General features: G+C 42.2%; 2 protein-coding genes across 3 annotated transcripts in view; one reads left to right on the forward strand and one right to left on the reverse strand.

Moving 5' to 3' along the window:
* Window positions 1-20,319, forward strand: part of LOC119033000 (calcineurin subunit B type 1) — a 31,352-nt gene extending 11,033 nt beyond the window's left edge. The window contains exons 2-6 of one of the 2 annotated variants that reach the window (XM_037122567.1): window positions 1,984-2,023; window positions 11,785-11,961; window positions 13,838-13,897; window positions 14,527-14,711; window positions 18,004-20,319. In XM_037122567.1, the coding sequence (XP_036978462.1) occupies window positions 1,984-2,023; window positions 11,785-11,961; window positions 13,838-13,897; window positions 14,527-14,711; window positions 18,004-18,051 (510 nt within the window). In that variant the 3' untranslated portion in view covers window positions 18,052-20,319. Of the gene's footprint in view, window positions 1-1,983; window positions 2,024-10,966; window positions 11,111-11,784; window positions 11,962-13,837; window positions 13,898-14,526; window positions 14,712-18,003 lie in introns of those variants that run through there. The other variant, XM_037122566.1, reaches the window with a different exon arrangement.
* Window positions 20,320-20,486: 167 nt separating this feature from the next.
* pno1 (partner of NOB1 homolog) lies at window positions 20,487-23,213 on the reverse strand. Its single transcript, XM_037122565.1, has 7 exons — window positions 22,900-23,213; window positions 22,210-22,356; window positions 22,002-22,085; window positions 21,663-21,723; window positions 21,378-21,495; window positions 20,926-20,996; window positions 20,487-20,794 (listed from the first exon to the last, which is right to left on the reverse strand). Exons 1-7 carry the CDS (start codon window positions 23,095-23,097, stop codon window positions 20,727-20,729), a joined length of 747 nt encoding a protein of 248 aa, XP_036978460.1. The 5' UTR covers window positions 23,098-23,213; the 3' UTR covers window positions 20,487-20,726.
* Between the last annotated feature and the right edge of the window lie 79 nt (window positions 23,214-23,292).

A 23,292-nucleotide genomic window follows, 5' to 3' on the forward strand; every position in this document is an offset into this window, starting at 1 on the left:
TGCAGTGACTCTGGATAGCATGGTTCACTTGGAATGCACGATGTATGATATGAAGGAGGCTGCACATACAGATGAGAAACAGCCTCAAGGGGGTTTGAGCAAAACATTATTTTGAAATGTCCACTTGAACTGTTTTAAGTGGATTGTATTTGCTCCTCGTCCACACTGAGACTTCACACCAGCACCTGTAACTGTCACCTGAGTCCGTTTGTGGGTTGGGTCGTTGTTTGGAGATGGCGGATGGGTCTCGGCCCAGAATAAACCTCTTTAATTTACGGTGTGGATCCGGATAGAGGAGGGATTGAGGATTATTTTCCTCACTTCTTTAACATTGTGCAAAAGGGTGTTTTTCAAAATGTTGGTTAATGTCTCGATCTTGTTGATTATAGAATATCTCATATCTGCAATAGAGGCTGACAGATTATTGACCCTGATCGTTAGTGGTCATATTCAGCATTTTCTGATTATTGGTATCGGTGATCAGATTGCCTATAAAATAAACTAATTAATAGCCGATATCTGATTGATCACAAATAATATCCTAATACTGAATAATCTTAATCTGTCATAACTTAATTTATCAAATACATGTAGTGGAGAGGAAGTAGCCGAACATGGAAATACTCAAGTAATGTACCTCAAAATTGTGCTTGGATTACTTCAGTAAATTGTACTTTCTATCAGTTTTCAGCCTCCTTGATTTCTAGTAATAAGTTTTGGTATCAGCCCTGAAAAAGCCATATCAGTCGACCCCTATTCTGCAATATATGAAGTATGTATATAAATATATTGATAATTTGACTTCTATTAAATACGAAATATTCATATACAGCGCCAATATCCAAAGGTTTTTCCTATAAAAATAGAAAAAGTTGTAAGTGCAAAATGCAAAATAGACAGAGTGATAGTATTTGTAAATATAAAATAGCTGTATTGCCAGCTCTGACTTGTGGTATTATCTGATGTCTCTGTTGTAATCTGCTGCAGCACTTGAAGGACACGTTTGCCCACTAACATTCGCAGCTTCGAGACAGTGAAGATGAGCAGGGAAGCCTCGCGCTGGAAGACTTCTGATCTTGATTGAAGTGCTCGCACACATTCTCCAAAAGCCTCGACTCAGCATGACTCAGCTCGAGTGTTTTGTTTCTTTAATACCAAGCTGTCACATCCTTGCACATGCCCGACACGCCAGGAGGGAAGAGCAGAAGGCCACGGCTTCGCAGGAATGCACAATACCACATTTCAACATCCGCACACATCGTACGCGACATACTGGCTGAAGTTTCAATCCATCTGTGTTACCGATCGTGTTTCTGTCGATTGGCACGATGTAACATCTCCTTTTGTTTCAGGAGTTTTCATAACATCAACAACCGGTTTCTGCAGACATCATTGCATCTCTAAATGTTGAAGTAGAGAACACGGCTGGATGTTACCGTTGTTATTTGCATTTTTCATGTTGTGAGAAAATCTGTGGTATGTAAATGAATCCAGTGCTCACTCACCACAGATCACTGGGCTCGGTTATCTCCCCTAAGAGGTGCCATTGTTTTATTTGACAAACAAGGAAACGACTGTCAGCTCAGTAGGAAAAGATGCTTGTTTCTACTTTAGCAATTCTAGTTTTATAATGTCAGGCTCTTAGTATGAGAACCAACTTGGTGTTTCCCAGTTTTGACTTGTAAATGATTTGGCAGGCGAATTGCATAAAATATAAAACACATTGTGGAATAAAATAAACTCTGTTGAGAAAGTTAGACATGTTGTTTGTGGGTGTGCATACGGACCAAACGTACACTTTTGCCAGGCATTGGAATGCAAAAAGGATGTTGTTTCAGATATGGCTGAGAGATATGCCATTCAAATAATATTGTGATATCTGTCAGCTGTATTATCATACGTAATATATGTAAAGCAGATATATCACATGTAATTCATGAAGTTAAAACATGAACTGACACCTCTGTTTCTCTCTTTCTTCAGGGAAATGAAGCCAGTTACCCCCTGGAGATGTGCTCGCATTGTAAGTACTTTCACTGTTTGCTTGCTGCAGCTGTAGAGGGCTCTGGAAAAACCTGAAGGTCTCATTCTCTGAGAAAAAAACTGACATTGAAAGACATCACATTCACTTGATACAATACTATAACATTGGTAACCATTCACGTAACAAGAGATTTTACCCACAATACCTTTTGTTAAGAGAGCCAAATGGTGTGTCTCTGGGTCTTTAAAGATTTAATCTCTGAATCGAGCTCTGAACACATTCTTGGTCAAGTTTATAAGATGTCTGCCCAGACATGTTCTGCTCTCAGGAGGAGGAGGGGAGCTGAGGATGTGACTCACATTTCTTCTTTGTCTGCCTCCTTCACCTTCCCTACCTGATGATGATGATGATGATGATGATGATGACACAGCCGTGTGTTGTTGAACACTCCCAGGAGATGCAGATTTCTCGCTGCTCGCTTAGGTGCAAATTGCACCTTCTTCACTGTGAGGTTATTAAGAACCAGACCAGAATGGCTCCGCTGCTGCTGCTGCTGGTGGTTAATGAGCGCTGAGACGGTGACGCGTCCTGCTGTAGTGCACTTCAGGGACTATGTTGCTGTTTAGATTGACCTCATCATATCTCAGAGTCACACGTGAATTGCTGTGTTAACATCAGAGATGCTGCTGTTAAAGAGGTGTTTTGATATTAAGGCCTCTAATAAGCTGATTGTCTCAAAAGATTGGATAGACTACCCGTCTGTCTACCGATACACCTCACTGCACGTGACGGGAGTCTTTCACAAGGCTAGGTGGATATTTTGTTCAAGCTAACAGTGAGCTAGTAGCACAAGAATGGCAAAGAAAGTGCCATCGACAGCAGCCATGTTCAATATTTATGTTCATATGTTTGGTTCTTTCCCACATGTAAGAGAAACACCAGGTAGTTGGATACGTTTAGCGATGATGATGTTGCTCTGCGCTCCCAGTACACAGAAGCTGAGATGTTGTTCAGCAGCTAACTGAGTAGCACAAAGCACACAGACCCTGAGCTGTAGACCAGAAACTATATGGAGGATGGAGAAGTTTGTGTTGGTGTAGTCAGGCAGTGCACGCTCTGGACGGAAGAGGTTGAAGTTGAACACTTTCAAGATTCAGCTTGCTCTTACTGGTTTCTACAGTCTTACTAACCCCAGCTGTAATGTCTCATTTTAAGATAACCTTTGTCCTTGTGTTGCAATGTAGCTCAGCCCAGACGCAGATAAACACAAGCAACAAGACACTCGTCGTTAGAGCGCGCAGAGACACACTGCGGCCTGTCCGTACTTAGATTGTACTACTGTAACATCTTTAGGGACGGGACCTTGGCCTGCCAGGCCTTCCAGGCATTCCTGCCTTGGGATTACGCCACCATGGTGAGGGGAGGTGGATCTGGATGATGCATGACCCTGAACTGAACCCATCAAGGACTCCACATTCAGTCTGGGATATTTACAGAGTCTCTTTATTTCTCTGCCAGTCTGTGTCTCTCACCCTCGAGCTGTCTGTCCTTATTCGCTGCTGTCTTGCTGCTGTCTTGCTGCTGTCTGGCTTCCTTTTTCCTTTTTAATAAAACATGCTGGGATAAAAAAAAACCTGGTAGTTTAGAGAAATGCAAAAGTAGAAGGCGACAGACTTTTTCCAAAAATATTTTTAAAAATTGGTCGCTAGACAAACTTGGGAAGAATTAGTAAAGATGAATATTGAATGAATGCATAATTACAGGCAGAGATTTACAAAGTTCCTGAAATTTTGCAAAATATTCACAGTTGCTACTATGATTTCCTCTATCAAACACTTGTTTCTTTCATTTTCTCTCTCTCTCTCTCTGGCTTTCTCCCTCTGTCTCTCTCTCACCCTCCACCGACAGAGCAGCTGTTCAGCTCATCAAGTGCTTGGACAGGCCGGTATTGGCTGTGAAGATATTAGCTCTGGCCTGCTGCTCAGATAGATTCACTGCGCTACACCTCCACCTTACTGCCCCTCAATGAGACGTGATCCCAAAAGGTGTCACACCCGTTCACCTGTGCCTGCTGTCAGACAAATCTTAACTCTGTCTGACCTCCGCAAGATCAACGAGAAGTTCGTATCTTAAGATCGTCTTGATAAGATGGATCGTGACGGAAGGCTCTTGGTCTATGAAAGAGGTCGCCCCTGTATCTTCTCATCAGTGCAGCGTTTCACCCCTGCTGGCTTAGCTGTGCTCAGATCAGGCAAAATTAACAGCCTACTTGTGGGAGTGTGCATAATGAGACACACAAACCACACATGCACGCACACATCCGTAGACACTCTGCTAAAGTGCTCACACACACCCACTCTGCTCCATCACTCTTCACCCCACACACACACGCACACACACCAAACCCACCACCATCACACTTTCACAGAGAAGCGCAGCAACAAGCCTGAAACCATCGCAGGCCTGTCTGCAGCCGCCCAAAATAAACGGCGGGCCACTCGCTGGAGTTCCTTGTTGCTAGGGGTTTCCCTGAGGGTGGGAGCCAGAGGCTCTGCTGGAGGGGAGAGTCGGGGCTTTTCTGATGACGGCACGACTATAAATATATACACCGTCAGTGCGCCTCCCTGCTTCGTCCTCAGTTTGGTCTGTGCAGGCGAGCCGTACATTATCAGAGCACCTACAGCAATCAGCCTAATGCACGAGTTGGCTGGAGCTGTCCTCTGTGCGCCACACACTCGACTGTATGGCCTCGTCTTATTAGTGGCCTACATGAGATCAGACTGAGGGATGGAGCAAGAGAGAGAAGGGATATGTGTGTTTGTGTGTGTGTGTGTGTGTGTGTGTGTGTGCGCATCTTTTTTTAGTAACTTAGATGACCTGTTTTCCTAATTCAGGGGTAACCAGAGTCTGTTCTGTGGCTAACTGATTTAAAAAAAAAAAAAAAGACTAGAAAAGTGTCTTTTTTGAAGATCCTGTTTCAAACTGTGTACTTTCACTTCATCCAAAATGCATGTTCGATGCTGTCAGAGCTCATTAATAACTAAACTTTCACCAATGTTAGGTTGCATACCCAATTTTTTTGTTGGGCCACAGATTAAAGAAACTGGAGTACATCCGAAGTGTTTTTTTTTTTATATATTTCTTTTAACAGCCTGTATCTGTGTGTATCAGTCACTCATCATATAAGTTCCCTTGCCGACACTCCACTCTCGTTGGCTTGGTACAACCCCATTATGCTAATTGGCACAGTGTCATGTGTCAACCTTGTGTAATTACTGAGCTGTGCATGTAACCTTCTCATGTTTACCCACCCTCGCACCTTATCTCATGGGTTTGGGGAGCTATATACAGCCGGGTCTAGGCTGTAATTATCAGTAACATGCCGACTGAATGTCGCTCTGTGTATCACTCCCTCCCCTGCTCGTCTCAGTTCAGGCTGGCCGTGTTAATGCAGTCACATGTCTCTGTTAATGTGCAGGCAGGGTGAACCATTGGAGGGCTGAGCATGCTTAAGAGGACAAATTCATTAATGGCATTTGGGAACATTGTGTTTTATAATTAAACAAAAATGGGGAGGAGAAGACAGTTGCACTTAGCAGATTTTCTGTTCACACAGCTGTGCTGCAGTGTAATGGTTAGCTCGAGCTAACTGCCATGTCAAACTGTGGCATCAGTGATTTTGCAGGGTGACGCAGAGCGTTTAGTGTGGAGTCGGAGTAGCCGCCCATAAAAATGAGGTTGTTGACAGCTTGCAGCAAAGGGTTTTACAAAAATACTGGTGTTAATCACAGTTTGGCCAAGTGTAAAATCCAAAACACAGAAAATTAAAGCATTATAAAGAAGTGCTGCAGAGATGTGATGGCCTACAAATCTTGTTCTCCAAATGTAAAACTATTTTGGAATTCAGTGTTGTTTGGTTGTGTACTGACATTATGTTCAAACTCAGGGAAATCCATGTTTACTCAAGGTAACGGTCCGTTTCCTTTGGTAAACTATTTGCTTCCGGGATGGGGATATCAGCAACCAAGGCCAAACTTAACACAAATAAAACGTTTAAACATTACCTCCTCATGTCAGATTGATTCTCTTCAGCAGTGGTGGTTGTTCAGTGGTGTATTCACCACTGACCAACCAAAGTGATAATTTGTGGTAATTCGGGTCATTCATGCAGCGTTTATCCACCCAAGCAGCCAGATTACTTTACAGTAGATGAGCCTCGCGCTAACGTTAGTAAGCAAACAGCACACACCAGAGGCTCCAGGTCCCCCCCTGCTCTCTGTACTGTTACGATCATGAAGTTATGCACATTTCCCCTCTAGTTTCAGTCGGCAGTAAACATAACAATGTAAACACCCTCCAATTCAGCACATATGATTGATTAAGACCCTGACAAATATCACATAATTATTATATTAATAGTTTGTTGTTGTTTTTTTAGCGATATTTAAAACTGCGATGCAAAAATGATCATTGCCACTTCTCATGAATCACATCACAAACGCAATATCGAGCAAAATATTGATTGTGCAGCTTGAGTATTGATATTTCTAATGGACCCGATTGAGCAATTAGCTGTGGACCAGAAGAAGAACCATCTGGCCAACCACTGCAGCGTTTTGTCTTCATAATTGATGCTTCTCTGTGTGTGAGACGTAGTGTGAGCCTCCTGTCTGTCCAAGAGCTGATAACATACATATGCATGTGTTTTCATGCATACACCTCGTGAACCATTGTTTGAATGTTCATTGTGTATTTGTACGTGTGTGTGTGTGTGTGTGTGTGTGTGTGTATGTGTGGGTTACTTTGGGGGGCTAACAGGTTCCAGTTGCCTAGTAACACAGTTGAGAGTGCATGCAGTGCTTATGAAAGTGTGTGTGTGTGTGTGTGTGTGTGTGTGTGTGTGTTGTGCTCTGCGGTGGAGTATATGAGATTATCATAATCATCTCACAGTTACATTGGGTCTCCCTCAGAGCCGCTCATTAGCATAGCAGTGTGAGGAGCTGCTAGGATTGTGCAGCGCTCTGAAATTTGTTTTTGCACGGTTTTACCTTGAATGGTCCATTTGATGATAAATGCATCCTTGTCCACATTATTCCGCTATGTTATTTTTAAAATACCAAATAAAAGTAATGAAAGGCACTTAGTTGAAAGCCGAATCCCTTTCTCTTACTGTGAAGTTTAATTAAAAAAAGAGTTTACTGTTTATATACTTCATTGTGTCAAATCTGCAGCTCTTCTTTACCATCATCCATATTCTAACTAGCAGCGAGGGACAGAGGTGTGTGTTTGAATGTCAGTTTCCAGTATCGCCCTCATTACTGCAGCCGTACCTGCTGCAAACATGCAGGTGATGAACTGTCACTGGGGGTTACAAACACATCTGTCTGCAAGAGGTGGTCAGCAAGGAATCTACTGGTGTTTAACTGTCCATTGGAAAATGAAAACATGGATTCATATCATGATCCTGTTTTGCTTTGTCTGCCCTGAACATTCAAACAGTGCTACTGCCATTAAAGGATGATAAGGATGTTTACTTCCCTCTCAGGAGTGAATCAGCAGTTTGGGAATATTTGAGGGTTTTTTTAGGAGAAAGGATGCGTCAGCATACAAACAGACCATCTCACTCGGAACAGCCAATATTGCCGTAGTACGAGCAACCAGGGAACAGACGTCTGTCTCATCGATGTTCGGCTGAAAGAATGTGCATGCTGGCTAAAAATTCAACCTTGCTGTAAAATAAAAGCATCTCATTTGAGCAGAGCACGTTTGTATCACCTGTCCTGTCAGCACAGGGACATTTTGTTCCAGTTTTTAATTTTTCATTTCATTCCTCTTGTAAGCAGACCAACACTCAACAGGGGTTTACTTGATGGACAGTTCTTAGTACCTGTCATCGCACCAGATTTTGAGATTTTGGCTGCAGCGAAGGATGATGGCAGTCAGTGCTTGTAAAGCTGGTGATCTTGGAATTGTCCCTCACTGGAAAGAGTTTGCATGAGAGCTTGAGATAATGACAGGTAAATCAGAGGACGTCATTAGTTTATTGGTTGTCATCAGTGGCCATAAACCTCCAGCGATGGTATGATTTAGGAACCTTACCAAAACAGGTTCCAGTACGAGCCATATGCTTTATAAGTCTGCTGAATTAACTCCTATAGCAGAAGTCTTAATCACAAGTTTTATTTGGCTCAACGGAGAGCCACGTCTGTGTGTGATGCTGGCAGACTCAGAACTTGTTGGTTCGAGACCTGGAAGCGAGACTCAGACTGTGAGAAAGCTGTTGTCCCTGCTACCGTGAATAATCCATGTACCTACTCACTTGGCAGCTCCAGACAGCAGGAAGGGATCTGTGCACGGCGTTCAGATGTTCCCCGCTCAGCGACGGCAGCACCGAAAGTTTGCTCTGCATTGTAAATGTCAGAGCAATTTTTTTCAGCTTATCCCGCTGACCTGCCTGTGTGGCAACAAAAGGAAGCTAAACTGTGACAGAGAGCCTGTTTGGAAGATTAAGCTTTACATCTGCTGTGTGGAGGGAAGTTCTCCTGGAGGCAGTTTACAGAGTGACAAGTGTTTTCATATTTTTAGAGCCGCAGCTAATAACTAGAAAATGGATTTCCTGCTCAAAGATGTACATTGCTAGAAATGCAGAAATAGCCTTACACTGCCTCACCAACAGCCGGGATTTGAACTGGTGATCTTGCGGTCCAGTGCACGAACATGAGGTAGGATAATATTTTTGATTGCAATGCTCCTTTCATATGGAAGCAAACGAAGGTTCCCAGTCAAAGTCATAGCAGACGGGATTTCACTCAGGTGAGGACAAAAGTGACGTCTTCTAAATCTTTGGCTCTGCCCAATCGCTGCTCTTCAGAGAAACACAGCTCACGTCTTTCTGGCGTCCCATCGAAGCTTTAAATGTTTACTCGTTGTTGTCATTGACTCTTCAGAGCCCCTCACAAAATGGCATTTGCGGTGTTGAAGTTGAACTCTTCATACTGAAATACCTGAGTGGTCCATTTTCTCCTCATGAGGCAACGCTGAAAATAGCACCTGGTGCTTTTTAACCATAAAGTCACTGGGGAACCAAAAGGAAGAGCTGTTCTCTCAGCTGGTCTGTGTGGTAACTACAGGAAATGTGTCAGAAAGAAGAACAAGAAAATCACAAAAGAACATGTGTAACTTAAACCAACAAAAGACACATCCAGCTGTGCCACAGGATACCTTGATTTAATAAGCGTGGCTTAAGGGGGCACTAAAGCCAGTATGGTGATTATCTGTGGCATTGATTCCCCCCCACAGGTCTAAACCACCATGAGCTAAGCTGTGCGTCATGAGCTGTGAACAGGAAACAGGAGGCTGCTGATAAGGAAGTGTTTTGAGTCAGAGGACCGCCGTGTGCTCCGCTCTGATAACTCACACCTGAGTCGAGACAGAAACCCTGTGGCGTAAATCGGATTTTCTGTACTCGTGTGAGTATTCATCACTTATCAGGAGCAGTCAGGAGCATGAAAACAAAGTGGTAAAGTACTGACCCGGTCCACACAGTACAACAAACATTCACTGTGTGCCGAGCGGCTGTGTTTCCTACTGATGTACAGGACAAGAAGCTTATTAGCTTAAGCGTATTGATCGAAAGGCTGCAACGTTTTTTTGCAACACCAATTCAGTTTACCAGGTGCTTACAGGGAACACAGGTACAGTTTACCAGTGACTGATGTTAATGCTGAACATGAATAAGAAGGGCATTACCATCGAGGAACGATAGGACAGGAATTAATTCAAGTTCTTACTCCAACTATCAGTCATACAGGGGGAACAATAAGATCTTCAAATGGTAATAGTCCTTTTTTAATGTCTTGGTTTTCTCTTTTCTCTCAAGTTAAAGGGGCTCTGTGTTACCATTTGTAGCAATTAACTGGTATAAATCTTTTTTTATTGGACATATGTGAGCAGATTGTAACGTGACGTGAAAAATGAGACATTCTCCGCCTCGCTCACTTTCCTTTACAAGCCTGTGGACGATTTGTTTAAGTTGTTAAACGCTGCCAGATGGTGGATTTCTGAGCTCTCGAGTGCCTCGTCTCAGTGCCGCCCCACTAACAGTGACCAGCAGTTCAAATATATTCCAGCAAATATTCACGTTTAAGAAGCTAGAACAAGTGAATTTTGCCACTTTTGCTTTAAGAAAATCTCCTCCACTGTTTGCTTACGACTGCTTGAAACGAGTGCTAAGTTCAGGCATTTACTGCGTATAATATCGTCACCGTTTGATTTTTTTTTTTTTTGCACGCGATGCCCTTCAGTGATTTAACGGCACCTTAAGCAAATAACAACTCACTTTGTTATCAAGTAACTTCCTGTGAGCTTTACCATTTGGCTTTAGCGACAGTAGAGGAACATTACATCACGACTGGGTGCGCCAAGGACAATAAATGTGCAGCAGCGTCGATGTAGAGTTCAGCAGACTGCAGAGGTTACTCTCCTCTGTGCTGCCTGGTTTCTTACCTACAAGCGCGTCTGCTGCTGCTCGTCCAAACTTTCTCCCTTCCATTCCTCCACCACACTCACAGTCTGATTAGTCATCGTGCTGATGTAGCACAGCATGTCAGAGACCCAAAACAGAGCCCACACCCATCTCCCTCTCTCTGCTCTTTTTATTATATCATGCAAAGAGAGATAAAGATGGGATGACCACATCTTTTTTTTTTTTTTTTTTTTTTATGAGGTGAATTTAAAATAGAGCCTGTTGTTTACCGGAACTCTCTGTCCTCACCGAGGTCATTAAACCAGATCGGACCTGGAACGAACTGAATCCTGTGTCTCATAAATCTGTCACTGCTCCTTGGCTCTGTGAGCAAGGTGTTAAGATTAATAGATAGCCCGATGCTCATTTAGGACCCCAGATTAAAGCGGGCGAAGTAGTAGTTTGTGGTTGGCTGATGGGCTCACGTGACTGTGTGTGAATGAGCTTATATAGTAATTAACAACTGGCTTTGTTATTGCTTCTGGATTACTCCTTGCTATTGTCCAGTGTGCCGGTCAGGGAGTTAGGGCTGCTTCAGATGGCAGGGGAGGTAAAGATCCGGACACCTTCTGCTAAAAAAGCACCAGGAGACAACAAAGTATGTAAGTTTTCAAAAGGTGTATCTATGTATTGTCGGTCTGTCTCTCAGTGTTTTAGCTCCTACCTTTTTCTTTTTTTTGTGCAGTGTTCGTTTCAGTGTCGGAGCAGTAACGGGGTTGGCTTCTTGTAATGTTCGCCATCTAGCAGTTGGAGCTTTCTCAATAATTGCACCTTTTTCAGGTCTCTGTGGAAAGAAGCAGAACATAATGTACTGTGGTTATTGTGGCTCTGTGCAGGCCGGAAGTGGTGTCCTTGACCTAGTTGCAAGTGGTGATGGCTACTAAAATGTATGATGACTGTTCGTGCAGGTGTTTTGTAAAGAGGTATTTATATTTTGCGTGATCATCCACCTGCGTGTCGTATGTGGTTCTGTATCTGTCCTCGGAGAAGGCTGCTGTAGGTGGACAGTGCACCGGCGCTTTGACTTTTATCTCGTCCATTTTCTTCTTCTCAGCCTCCTAAACTAAGAGCAGCCATAAAGGGAAGTCATCTTAGGCCATCAGGGCGCCGTGCATCTGATCCACACCCACTTCATGATTTGTTTCCGTACAGTTTGGATGATTTATGAGATGGTTAACAACATCGTCTGAATATTTACACATCAGCTGTGAGTTTCTCATCCTGATCTTCTCCCTCTTTTTTTTTTTTTTTTCTTGTTCTTTTTGTCTTTGTGCAGTCGATGCTGATGAGATTAAGCGGCTAGGCAAGAGGTTTAAGAAACTCGACCTAGATAACTCTGGCTCGCTCAGCGTGGAAGAGTTCATGTCGCTGCCGGAGCTCCAACAGAACCCGTTGGTGCAGCGAGTTATCGACATATTCGACACGGATGGAAACGGAGAGGTGGACTTTAAAGGTATGCAATAAACACTGCAGGAACTACCCAGTTCTTCAGTTTACAGCTTTGCTCGTCTGTGAACTGTTAAGAGATAACACAACTCTGCTGATATCGTAAAACAAGCTGGCCCTCTGCCAAACTTTATCACAGCTTTATCATAACTCAGAAGGGCTTTTCTTGAAGTTGTCTTACTTTAAATTCAGTGTTTTGAACTCTGGATTGCTGTTTTCACAGTTTATATGTTAATGTGACTTCAGCAGAGCACTAAAGAAGACATACATTCAGTAATCTGACTATAACAGTCATTATAACTCATCTGTTTAGGCTGTAATATTTAACTACAGTGTGAAATTCAGCCAGCCAACACTTGGAATGGGTTTGCTTTTTAAATCCAGAGTGCACTGAGTTGATATTTGGCATCTGGGCTCCAATCTCGCCACTCCTTGCAAGCATAGGGGAAGCAAGCACATCCCAAAACAGAACAGTGGTATCAGATACAGAGGCGCCAGAGACATGAGCTTAAAATTGACCAGAATGAGAACATCATGTCTGTGAAACAGGAGCTCAACAAACTAGTTCATCATTCATCAATTAATGGCTGGTCAGAATTTAACTGATTAAAAATGCATTCACTTGAAATCAGAGTATTTTGTTACAGATTATGAATGTTTGTTTATCAAAACTATGTAAGGAGGTCAAAACTTGACGCTTGAGAACAACTTGGTTATAAAAACAAACTCCACCTCCTCACACTGTTTTCCCTCCCATCTTGTTCCAGAAACCCCTCTGTTGATCAAAATCATGAATAAAATACACAACACTGGTATGAGAACATGTACATTTCTGCCATTTAGTGGCTTCAATTAAGGGTTGGACTTTGTTCCACCAGTTGATGAACATCGACAGACGGAAGCGCTATAATTGAAATGAAGCCATTCAGGTTTTCACTTTCTTACTTACTTGTTTGTGGTTCTGTGCAAGTGACCAACATGCACATGAATAAATAGGGTGTTAAGTGAAGTGTGCTGAGTAAATGTGATAATGACTATTTATGTATTACTTACTGTATATATCAGTAAAAATCACAGAGAAAAGTCTGAACTGGACTGTGTGCAAGATAACAATCCTGTGCACCCCTAAAGCCTCTAAACAAGAATTAACTTCTGCTGACCTGGAGTCAGTAGAAACCCCCCAAAGAACAGCAACAGCTAAGAAGATATGCAGAAGATATGAGTTTTCATTCATACTGGACCATGTTAGTCAGCAGCAACCACTGAAACATAACTAGCAGGAACGGCCAGTACAGGAAGTTAATCCACCATTAAGACCTTTGAGAATACTGCACGTCATTTAGGTACGACGGCAGCATGAGCGAACATAAGGGTTCATGTTAATACTGCATTAATGTACTGTAGTGCAGGGGCTTATGTTTTCCAGCTGTAGCAAGGTCCATTAGCATTTAGCGTGATCCGAATCTCATTTACTGTAATAGAGATGATGACTAGCAGAGGATCATGTTGACACAGAAGTACTCTGCATTTGAATGGTGGAGAAAAATCTACTTTCTGAGCTGAATACATGACGGGGAACTAAAGATGAACGTTACAACACGCTTTCCATGTTGTAAAATTCATTTCCACAAATCTGAATTCTTAGATGTCCATAAAATAGTAACTTGACAATGTCCTATCATCGAATAAGAGCTGAGAAATGAGTTATAATACGCTGCTATATTCTTCTATAGCTGTGGATTGACTCTCAGTTTATGTTCTGTGCCGTTTGTTGATTTGATTAATCAGCTCTGGCGATGATAAGGCCCATCATAAAGAACATATTCACAGGTTACATTAGCTGTAAATCCCACAGCTCTGATTGTTGTTCTCTTCTCCCCCAGAGTTCATCGAGGGAGTCTCGCAGTTCAGCGTCAAGGGGGACAAGGAGCAGAAGCTTCGATGTAAGTAAAATAAACCACGTTTGGTCGGTCTCTTATTCCCAGAACGTGTCGGCTCGTCCTGTCCCCCGTGCCTCCCCTGTTCTGTTTGCCTCACCTTGCCCCCACTGCTGCAGCTATAAACAGCTACTGGGGATAAAATCTCTTGATTGTTGAGCGGTGTTTAAAATTCAGTTTTTGGCTTAACGGCTGAGGGCTAGTAAAGCAACAACATCTACAGTTTTTATAAATAATCATCAGTAATGTGGATATAATGACTCGGTGTGTAAAGGCAAGTATTAGAACAAGTAGAACATCCTGGTTACATCAGCACATTACAACATGTTATTCTAATGCAGCCAGGAAAAAGAAAAAAGAGGATGTAACAAGATCCAAAATCTAAGATGATAAACATAAAGTATCAAATCAAGATAACAATATAATGCTGATATATTCCTCAGCCCTGACAGGGACAACGTTTAGGAACATGTAAAGGCGAAAGACTCAATGTAAAGTCTTTCAAACGTTTCCTGTCGCCAAGACAAGTTGTGGTAGCATCTGGTGATCTGTAGCTGTTGCGTTGTAACTGATCGTCCCTCCCGTCCCCCCCTGCTTCTGTCCCTCCCTTCCTCCCACCACGCCCTGCACCACAGTCGCTTTCAGGATCTACGACATGGACAAGGACGGCTACATCTCCAACGGCGAGCTCTTCCAGGTGCTGAAGATGATGGTAGGCAACAACCTGAAGGACACGCAGCTCCAGCAGATCGTGGACAAAACCATAATCAACGCAGACAAGGACGGAGACGGCAGGATATCCTTCGAAGAGTTCTGTGCAGTAAGTCCGAGCCCTCCCGGGGTATTTTGGGTGCGGTGACATTTCTGCTGATGCGGGTTGTTGCGATGAAGGCAAATGTCAAAGGGGCAAAAAAACTCAACAGATTTTTGCTCTGGCTCGACAACACGGGGTTTCAGTTTCACGCCTCCTTTTGAAACATGGTGTCAGGGGCTATAAACATCGGCTGCTGAGTTCTTGCAGCATATGATGGGACACTAAAACTACTGAGCTGGCACTTTGGATGTGTTATACTACAGGAGCACAGCAACCAAATAAAAATCAACAAATAAAAGACTTATTTCACATTGATTCCTTTCAGCCAAATCTTATCTAACGACATTTGCAATGTGTGAAATGAGCTTGTATGCATAATGAGAAAGAAACAGAAGTGTGTTTGATGAAATTCTGTTGAATTTGTTGAATTTCACGTAATTCTCAAAATCCTGGGATGATCATGTGAGAAAGGGCGAGCTCGGAAAAGACGCACGGCAAACAGGCAGCGACTCTGTTGTGTTAACCTTCACAATCAAGATGGTATTCTGTTGAATGAACTCCACATTCAGGACTTTATTCAATAAAGCCAAAGATTGTCAATAACAAAGATGATCCTTTACATGCTGCACCGGTGAAATGATATGGTCTCCAAGACACATTCAAAAAAGTTACTTTTTCTTCTGATTTGTTTCGTATTTGTGGATTGTCGTCTGTGCGTTACAACTATTTAAGCCCAGTGAAAACATCCATCAGGCTGAGAGTGAAGATTTAATATCTCACGTCTCTAAAAGTCAAAGTAAAGATTCAGTAAGAGTCGAGCGATCCGATGAGGGAGGCAGTCAAAGGATTGAAGGAATGAAGCGACACAGTCTGTGTATATTTTTGGATGGATGGCTGATGGAGTTACTGGAGTTCGATGTAGATCAAATTAAGATGCCGCTACTGTTATGCAGGTCACGGAAACACAGAAATGAGTTCATCCTGGAGAGATGACGGTATTATAGTGGGGTTACTCTGTGAATCTGCTCTGGTCACAGTCACAAAACCCACAGAATTAAGACTGAGATCCAAGATTTTACTAATCTGTGACTGCATGGCCGTCACACTGCTTTCACACTGATTAAAACACTGGATAGATAGACGGTACATGGGATGATTTAATTATCGAATTTCAGATCAGAGGACAAACAGAGCCCTCCTTCTGCACAATTAGTTCTCTCTTGTTGAAAAGTATCATCCATGTGTCACGTCCCTGTCGGACCCCAGCGGATCTGAGACTGATTCTGAAATGAAAGGCACCAGTCGTGGCTGACAGACACAAGGCCCACATTTGATGGCTGCGTCTCCGGAGCCTTGAACTAAAAAAGGCTGTCGTTCTTGCGGGGAGTGTATTTCCAGGACGGCGCAGGAGAATATTGGATCCCTTTTTTTTCCGTTTTTTTTTTCCTCCAACAAAGCGCGACGGCTCAAACACTTGAAGGTTCAGGGAGGAGAATGTGTGACATGATTTCAGTCTGGATTATAGTGGTTTTGATCTGAGCTCTGTAGGGTGAAAGAAACTGAATCAAAGAGGGTAAAAATATCACAATGGGTGTAAAAATACATTTCTGTAAATGGCTTTTATTCGCATAATGAAAAGAGTGTTCAACTCTCCAGTGAGGCTGCGAGATTTCAGCAGGATAATAAAACGTCTTCTTGGTAAAACTGAACTGTCGTGAAGCGCTGACAGACTTTTCCTCGAGGGAAGGGGGTCTCCACAGTCAAGATCCAACTTGAGTTTGTCATTACTGAGAAGAGGCTGGATGGTGTGCAGTAGTAGCCTTGGCAAAGTTACAGTGAGGACTGCTCAGCGTGTTGTATAATGTCTTCTGTTGCTCTGCAGCAGATTTCCACTGTCGGCTTGGCTGGAGACTGTGACGTGTAGGTGTGGTGTTATTGAGGATCAAACTACATTTCTTGGCGAGAGCTTCCCCGCTCTGCCTCAGATTGGTTGCCTTCATTGATTTGGTTGGTTGGGTCAAAGATTCTGTATAACAAAGATGACCCATTACAAGCTGGGCCTTTGTTATGAAGTGGGTTACACTTCCTGTCTCCTCAGTGGACGTTGTTGCCCAGACTGACCACAGTCAGTTTTGGAGACTTTGTTCAGCCGCGTTCACTTTCATTCAAGGCTGCCAAATCCAGTTGAGTTGAGTTAAGCCCCTTTTGATTTGAGGTCCTGGTCCAGAGAGACTCCGGGGCCACTGGCTCCATGGCTAACTGAGCCATTAGCTAATCAGCTAATGGTAGCCGATGTTGCTAGCAAAGAGCAGCAGTGGATATGATGCCCACTGTGTTTTTGGAGCTACCTTTTTCAAACTAGTTTTCACGTCTTCTGGATGTAGTTTGAAAAGTTCTATGATCTGCTGCCTCCTACTGTTCCCTGTTTGTCTGGTGCATTTGTGATGTAACTTGTCTTCCAGCAGTGGGAAAGTATTCAATCGCAAATTTTCCACACAAAAAAAGGCAATTTAAGTGTCAGAATGTTCCGAAGATATGTGGCTCCCAATATTTATTTTGGTGACTGTGGGAGGGAAATCAATCATCATCAGCGGTTGTGAACACTTCTTCCATTTAGATCAGTTGACTGAGGAATCGTGGCTCCAGAGCAGGTCAGGTCTTGCCAAAAAAAGCAGCAGGATCCACAATAATATAGATTTGAGTTTGTTTTTCGTTCTTTGAGCTTGACTCCTACTGCACAGTTGACCTTGTCTGCTGCTTAGATTTTGCTCACACCTTGTTAAATATTTCTCTGGTGATTTTCTTTAATAGTATAATTTGCAATGTTTTAATGTAATGGTTTATTGTTTTACATTCATTAAATATTAATATATTTTGGTGTTGGACAAAACAAGACATTTCAAGTCCTCTCTGGTGACAGTCGTTTATGGTCTGGGAGATGATTTGTCGAAATAATAGCTTGACTTAAATCTTCCGTGACAGCAAGAAATTAGATTAGCAGTCCTGAGGAGCCGCTACAGTTAATTCTGCTTCCCTGTCATGACTCAGCAGGACACATAATGGAACTGAGCAATGCTTAATGTGATTAGTAACACCTGTACTTTTTCCTGCGATGAGAATTTTAAATGTCCGATATGAAAAGAGTATATCCAGAGCCGGGACCATGAAGCTGAGGGAGCTAAATAAAAACCAGCCATCAGTGATTTTGTGCGATTTTGATTTTATTTCCTTAATAGTAGCTCAACTTTCCTCCCTGTGACAGCGCTTCATTAACAGATGTATCTCCGTCTGCTTCCAGGTGGTCGGCGGTCTCGATATACACAAAAAGATGGTGGTGGACGTGTGAGCGCACCTCCGCTGGCCGACCTCCCCCCTCCTGCCCATCCCTTCCTCCTCGACAGCCGCTTTCTCCACCATCTCTTAAGATCTGCTCAAGACGTCTGGCAAAACGCTCTCTGTGTAACTCAATGGAAGTATTCTCTCTTTCTCTTTCTCTTCATCTCTCTCTTTCTCTCTCTCTTTCTGTGAAGCCACTTTTTCTTTCAGAAACCACAGGCCTCATGAAGCCAACTTTGAAGTGTTATTGAACTATAAATCTTCTCAATAACCCGGTCGTTGCACTTTATAAGAGACTGAAGGACAGCTATTTGTCGTTTGCAAGAGCATCTCCGATTTTTTTGGATGAGGGGGGAGAAAGGGGGCGCAGTGAAGAGGCTGGTGGGCTTGTTCATATTTCATCCTTTCTCTTTTTTTTTTGTTAATTGTTATTTTTGATATTTATTTTTTGTTCTTGTCTTTTATAAAGAAGAAAAAATACAAGTATATCTACGGTTGTCTCGTGAGGGGAAGTGAATAGTATTTTAACACTTGACTTACAGTACAACTAGAAAAGTAGGGTATGAAGTGCCAACCACAACATATCCAGAAACCAGTCCAAGTTATTACCCATCATCACCGCTGTCGCTCTTGTGACACTTCCATCTGCAAGGTGCAAAACTAAAAATTCCGATTTTTTGTCCTCCGGTTTTTAGCTTAACATACAAGCAGTTTGGATTAGATGTGTAACGCTTGCAGACACTCTCAGCAGAGCAATTAATGTTATTTCTTTTTTTATGCTAAGGTCACTAGTTCCATCCATCCTGAAGAATGTGTTTATATTGCTGCAGATCATCCTCATTTCCTGTCTTATAGTTATAGGTAGACTAATTAATGCCAAGAAAATGTCTTTTCCAAAGTAATTTGTGGCTGCAGACCGACGCGCGGTTTACTCTCGATGAAGCATTTAACAGCGTGAATCCATGAGACAGTCTGCAATGCAAAGAAAACAGCTCCACACTCACTGACAAAAGAACTGAATTCATTACAATTTCAAGACTTAATGTAAAGAAAAGAGACTGACAGGCTTGGCTGAGAACAGAGGGTGATAGTTTTGAGCGTGAACACTGTGCGAGTGTATAGCATTTTAAGAGACTTATCTGCAGGCAGCGTTTTTTAAACTAATATGTGTATATTAGGTAATCAATGTGTGCTCATCTTCTTCTTTAACAGCAAGAGGAGAAGCCTCTGCTTCTCATGAGCCCTCCTGAATACTTCCTCAGTACAGTGCAGGGCGGGTTAGTTTTCTTTATCGCAACATGAACACTTAACATCTTAACACGTTGTTGGCATGATCAATGTGCAATGGGGATAGACTGTATATTGTAGTTTTTTGGGGGCGGGGTTGGAAAGTGTACATTTCAGAAGTTGGCTTCTTCTCCCACTTTTTTTTTTCCCGTCCTGTCACAGACACCTCGTTTTCTCCCCCTCCCACCCACTAAAACAAACAGGGAGAAAAAACGTTTTAAAAAGATCAACCAAATTCGACTTTCTAAGGGAAAAATGCTTCCTACTGTAAAACAGCATCAGGATAGCTTTTCGTTTTGCCTCGGAGGCCGACTGCTGGTTTGAACCAGAGTTTTCAGTCAGAGATGTGAATCTGGAGCGCTCTGTTGTCCCTCATCCCAAAGCTCTGCACGGCTTGGGCCTCCCTGTGCTTGCATGACATGGAAATATATTTTTTGTTGTGCATGTAGATCAATTTTTGAAATAATCCTCTTGTTTACACATGGATGGTGATGTTAATATATATTTAAGAATTTAATGGTATACAATATGGATGTTGCCAAACTTTGGTAAATGTACACATATTATGAGAGGTAATCCAAATGAACTGAACTACATGTAACTTTTTGTATTTTACCCGGGTCAGCGAGATGCTTCTATTCCAGTAAAAGTTGCATATCTGATCCTGTCTCAAACTGCCACACACTGTACTCAGCTTAAAAGGGGAAAATTTGATTTTTTTTTCTTTCTTTTGTATATAAGTATTTGTTAAATGCAGTTCTGGCTCTCTGTTCTCTGTATAGTTCAGACCGCGCTTTAGTTTGTAAGTGCTTCTTTTTCTCAGAGGGACTTGGGTTCTTTTTAGTTTGTGTGGGGAAAACTGAGAAGATTTAAGTTTGAGAACCTTTTTTTTTCCTTTCTCTGCATGCTGCATCTTATGCTGTGGGACTGTTGGAAACTTGATACTGTATGAAAATTAAAAATTTAAATAAACTTTGAAATGTTGAAAGTATTGGATTTTCTATATATTTTTTTGTTAAAGTTCATTTCCCTTCAGTATGTTACTGACCGGAACCACAGTGGCAGCATACAATACAGTATCTTTAAGTATTAATGAATTAATTTCTGCTCCAAAATCTTACATCTCATACACTTTAGTAACAAAATTAAACTAATTTGTTTGTAGGGATTGAAATTATTTATTTACAGATAAATGCACTTGGTTTATCCACATCATGATTTTGCCTCATGTTTTGGGTCAGTGGATCCAAAAATGTGTCACCATGAAGCCATAACAGAAGAACCTGAGGTGTCAGTCCAAACTGGAATCAACAGTCTTTACTCATTGACGCAGATCAAAGTGGGAATTCCACCAGCCGACGGGAGGAAAGATAAATACACACAGCTGTTAGTAAGACTTCAGAATCTCTCAGCAGTCCGGCTGGCCACCACTCTGATGTTGCCGTAAACCTTCGAAGGTGGACTTCCTGTTGGGGCAAAAAGGGGTTTTTAAAGGTCGATTCTCAGCACCACATGTGGATTCATGAAGTTTTACTCCACAAATGACATCAACCTTTGTTGTACAGTTTGTCAGTTACACAGAAAAAATGTTTCTTACCCAGGATCAGGTTACATATTGCCGTCCGGGCCATCTTGATATTCTGGAAAGATCCTAATATGTGAACTTTTCTGTTGAGAGAGATGAAGGAGTGTTAAATGCTTCATGAATTAAACATTCATCTGTGGTTTACAACAGCATGATAGTCCTAAATTGAGCTGCAATTCACAGTTGTTCCTGCATTAAACACAATGCCGTTTTTAGTTTTTGTGTCAACAGTGACTCAAGTAAAAGAAACAATTGTGAATCAGAACATTTTCGAACAAGTAAATGAGTCTCCTGTGTTGAAATGTAAAAGAAAACAAGTGTTAGTTCAAAGTAGATATTTTCTGGACATGGCATGACAAAAACGGAATGCTCAAACTTCTGTTTACTGTAGTTGAGCTCCGAAACTAACAGACATAAATACATTTCTTTCCAGTTGTGTGGCAGGACAAGTGAAGAGCACTCACGTGTCTGCAAGCACAATGCGAGTCTTTGTGACATTTTCAATGGTGAATTTGGTTTTTCCTCCCTTCCCTGCTATTCTTCCAATGGCTCTGGATAAGTGGTCTCCCTTCAAAGGTTTCACTGTAAAACAGACAATACCAGAGGTACAATTAAATTAAATTAAATAGACAGAGATTGGACACCGAGTTCATTTTGAAGTAGCAGCAAAAAAAAAAGAAAAGAAAAAAGCGTTATATAAAATATACAAATTCAGAGCAGACAGAAGCACAACGTTGGTGCCGTCTTACCGTCCGTGACATCAAAGCTTTCTAGGAAGAGTTCATCTAATCTGATGAGAGCCAGAGCATCCTGGAAAGAGAAAGCGTGAGTGTTACATCACAAACCAAAAAACACATGAAACAATTGAGGTTCAGGGACATTCACAAAAACATCCACAATCAAATAAATATTTGTTTATAATCGAATATTGTTAGAGTTCAGTCTAGATCGCCACCACTTGCTCCAAACGTTATGTTTGTTCAACAAATGCACATACTTTAAAAAAAAAAACCGACTGAGAAACCTGTTAAGAATAGCTATACCTTGCAAAAATGAAAACTTGCACAGTTCAGCAAACGTGTACTTACTTCAACCTGGAATCCTAGAATAAACGCCTTGACAAAATCTGCTGCTTTTGTGAGCGACCCAATGTCCTGTGTGTCTTTGCATGTCTGAAAGAAAAAAGGAATATTAGACACATTGTAGACAGAACTGTTGCAGCCTGAGAAATCCAGTACAAGTGGCAAAAAGGCAAACAACTGTCAGAAACCGCTTGGATGTGCTGGGGAAACTTACTTTGATTTCAACATTCCTAGTTTTGAGGTTGAATCTAACTTGAAGCTGCAGGTTCTCTACGATGGGTGTGAAAATCTTCAGCCAGTTGTCCTTCAGCGGGGTGTATCTGTGAGCTGGGACAGCGATCTTACGCATCTCATCTGGTCCCTTAAACACCAAGGACACAACATTGACAGCTGTAATCTGTGGCACTTGATTAGGATTGATCTGAATTACACCTTTAGTTAATCATTGTTACAACGACTAGCTGGGAAAACCCAAATAATAAAGAGTCTGGCAGTCCATGTACCCTCCCTATCTAACCCACAGGATAGATGTTACTTACAAGCTTATCCAATGTTTTGCATTTAGAAAGATATCATGCAAAGTAGGAAGTAACTGCAGCTGTTGCATGTGAGAAGTGTTGGGTGTTGTGTAGTGATATCAGGAGAAATACAATTCAAAGTATCACAATCTTGCAAGAAAAGTGCAGAAACAACTAAGTTACAATCAGTTTATGTTTTGCTTCCCCACTGTGCTGCCACAACAACATACAGTATCTTTATTTAATGTTGTCACAAGTCTTCACTGCGCAAGCGCAAACCACCCCCTGTCTACTTGGTTATGGAGATGTGTAACATTGACAACAACTTTGTGTTCCTCATTTTGGTTAAGACCGACACAAGACACTTACACACGGATGGTACTCACCCGTAATTTGTCGCCTGAAATCGGGGGAAACTGCGGCCGCTTGCAGGCCACGGGCTCCTCTGTGTCCATGCCCGCTCCATCTTGTTCACGTTTTCGTTTCTGAGTCTTTTTAGACTTTACTTTTGTGAAAGAGTCTGTGTCATCCTTAGTCTCCATGGCAGCTCCAGCGGCTGGGGTTGTGTTTTCAACAGTCTCCATCCTTAAAATAGTTTTAAGTGAGATTTTAGAGTCGAATCTGAGGAGGACGACGGCCACACAGGCATGAAACTGTCCTCGTGCAACGAAAAGGACCCCAACAGCCACAGCGTCGACGCCTGGAGAGAGAAAATGATTAATGCTGGTGTTGGAATCGACAAAAAATACCCCATTGTGGTAATATAATTAAGTTAAATG

The sequence above is a fragment of the Acanthopagrus latus genome, chromosome 15, assembly GCF_904848185.1.
Source record: "Acanthopagrus latus isolate v.2019 chromosome 15, fAcaLat1.1, whole genome shotgun sequence".
NCBI lineage: Eukaryota > Metazoa > Chordata > Actinopteri > Spariformes > Sparidae > Acanthopagrus > Acanthopagrus latus.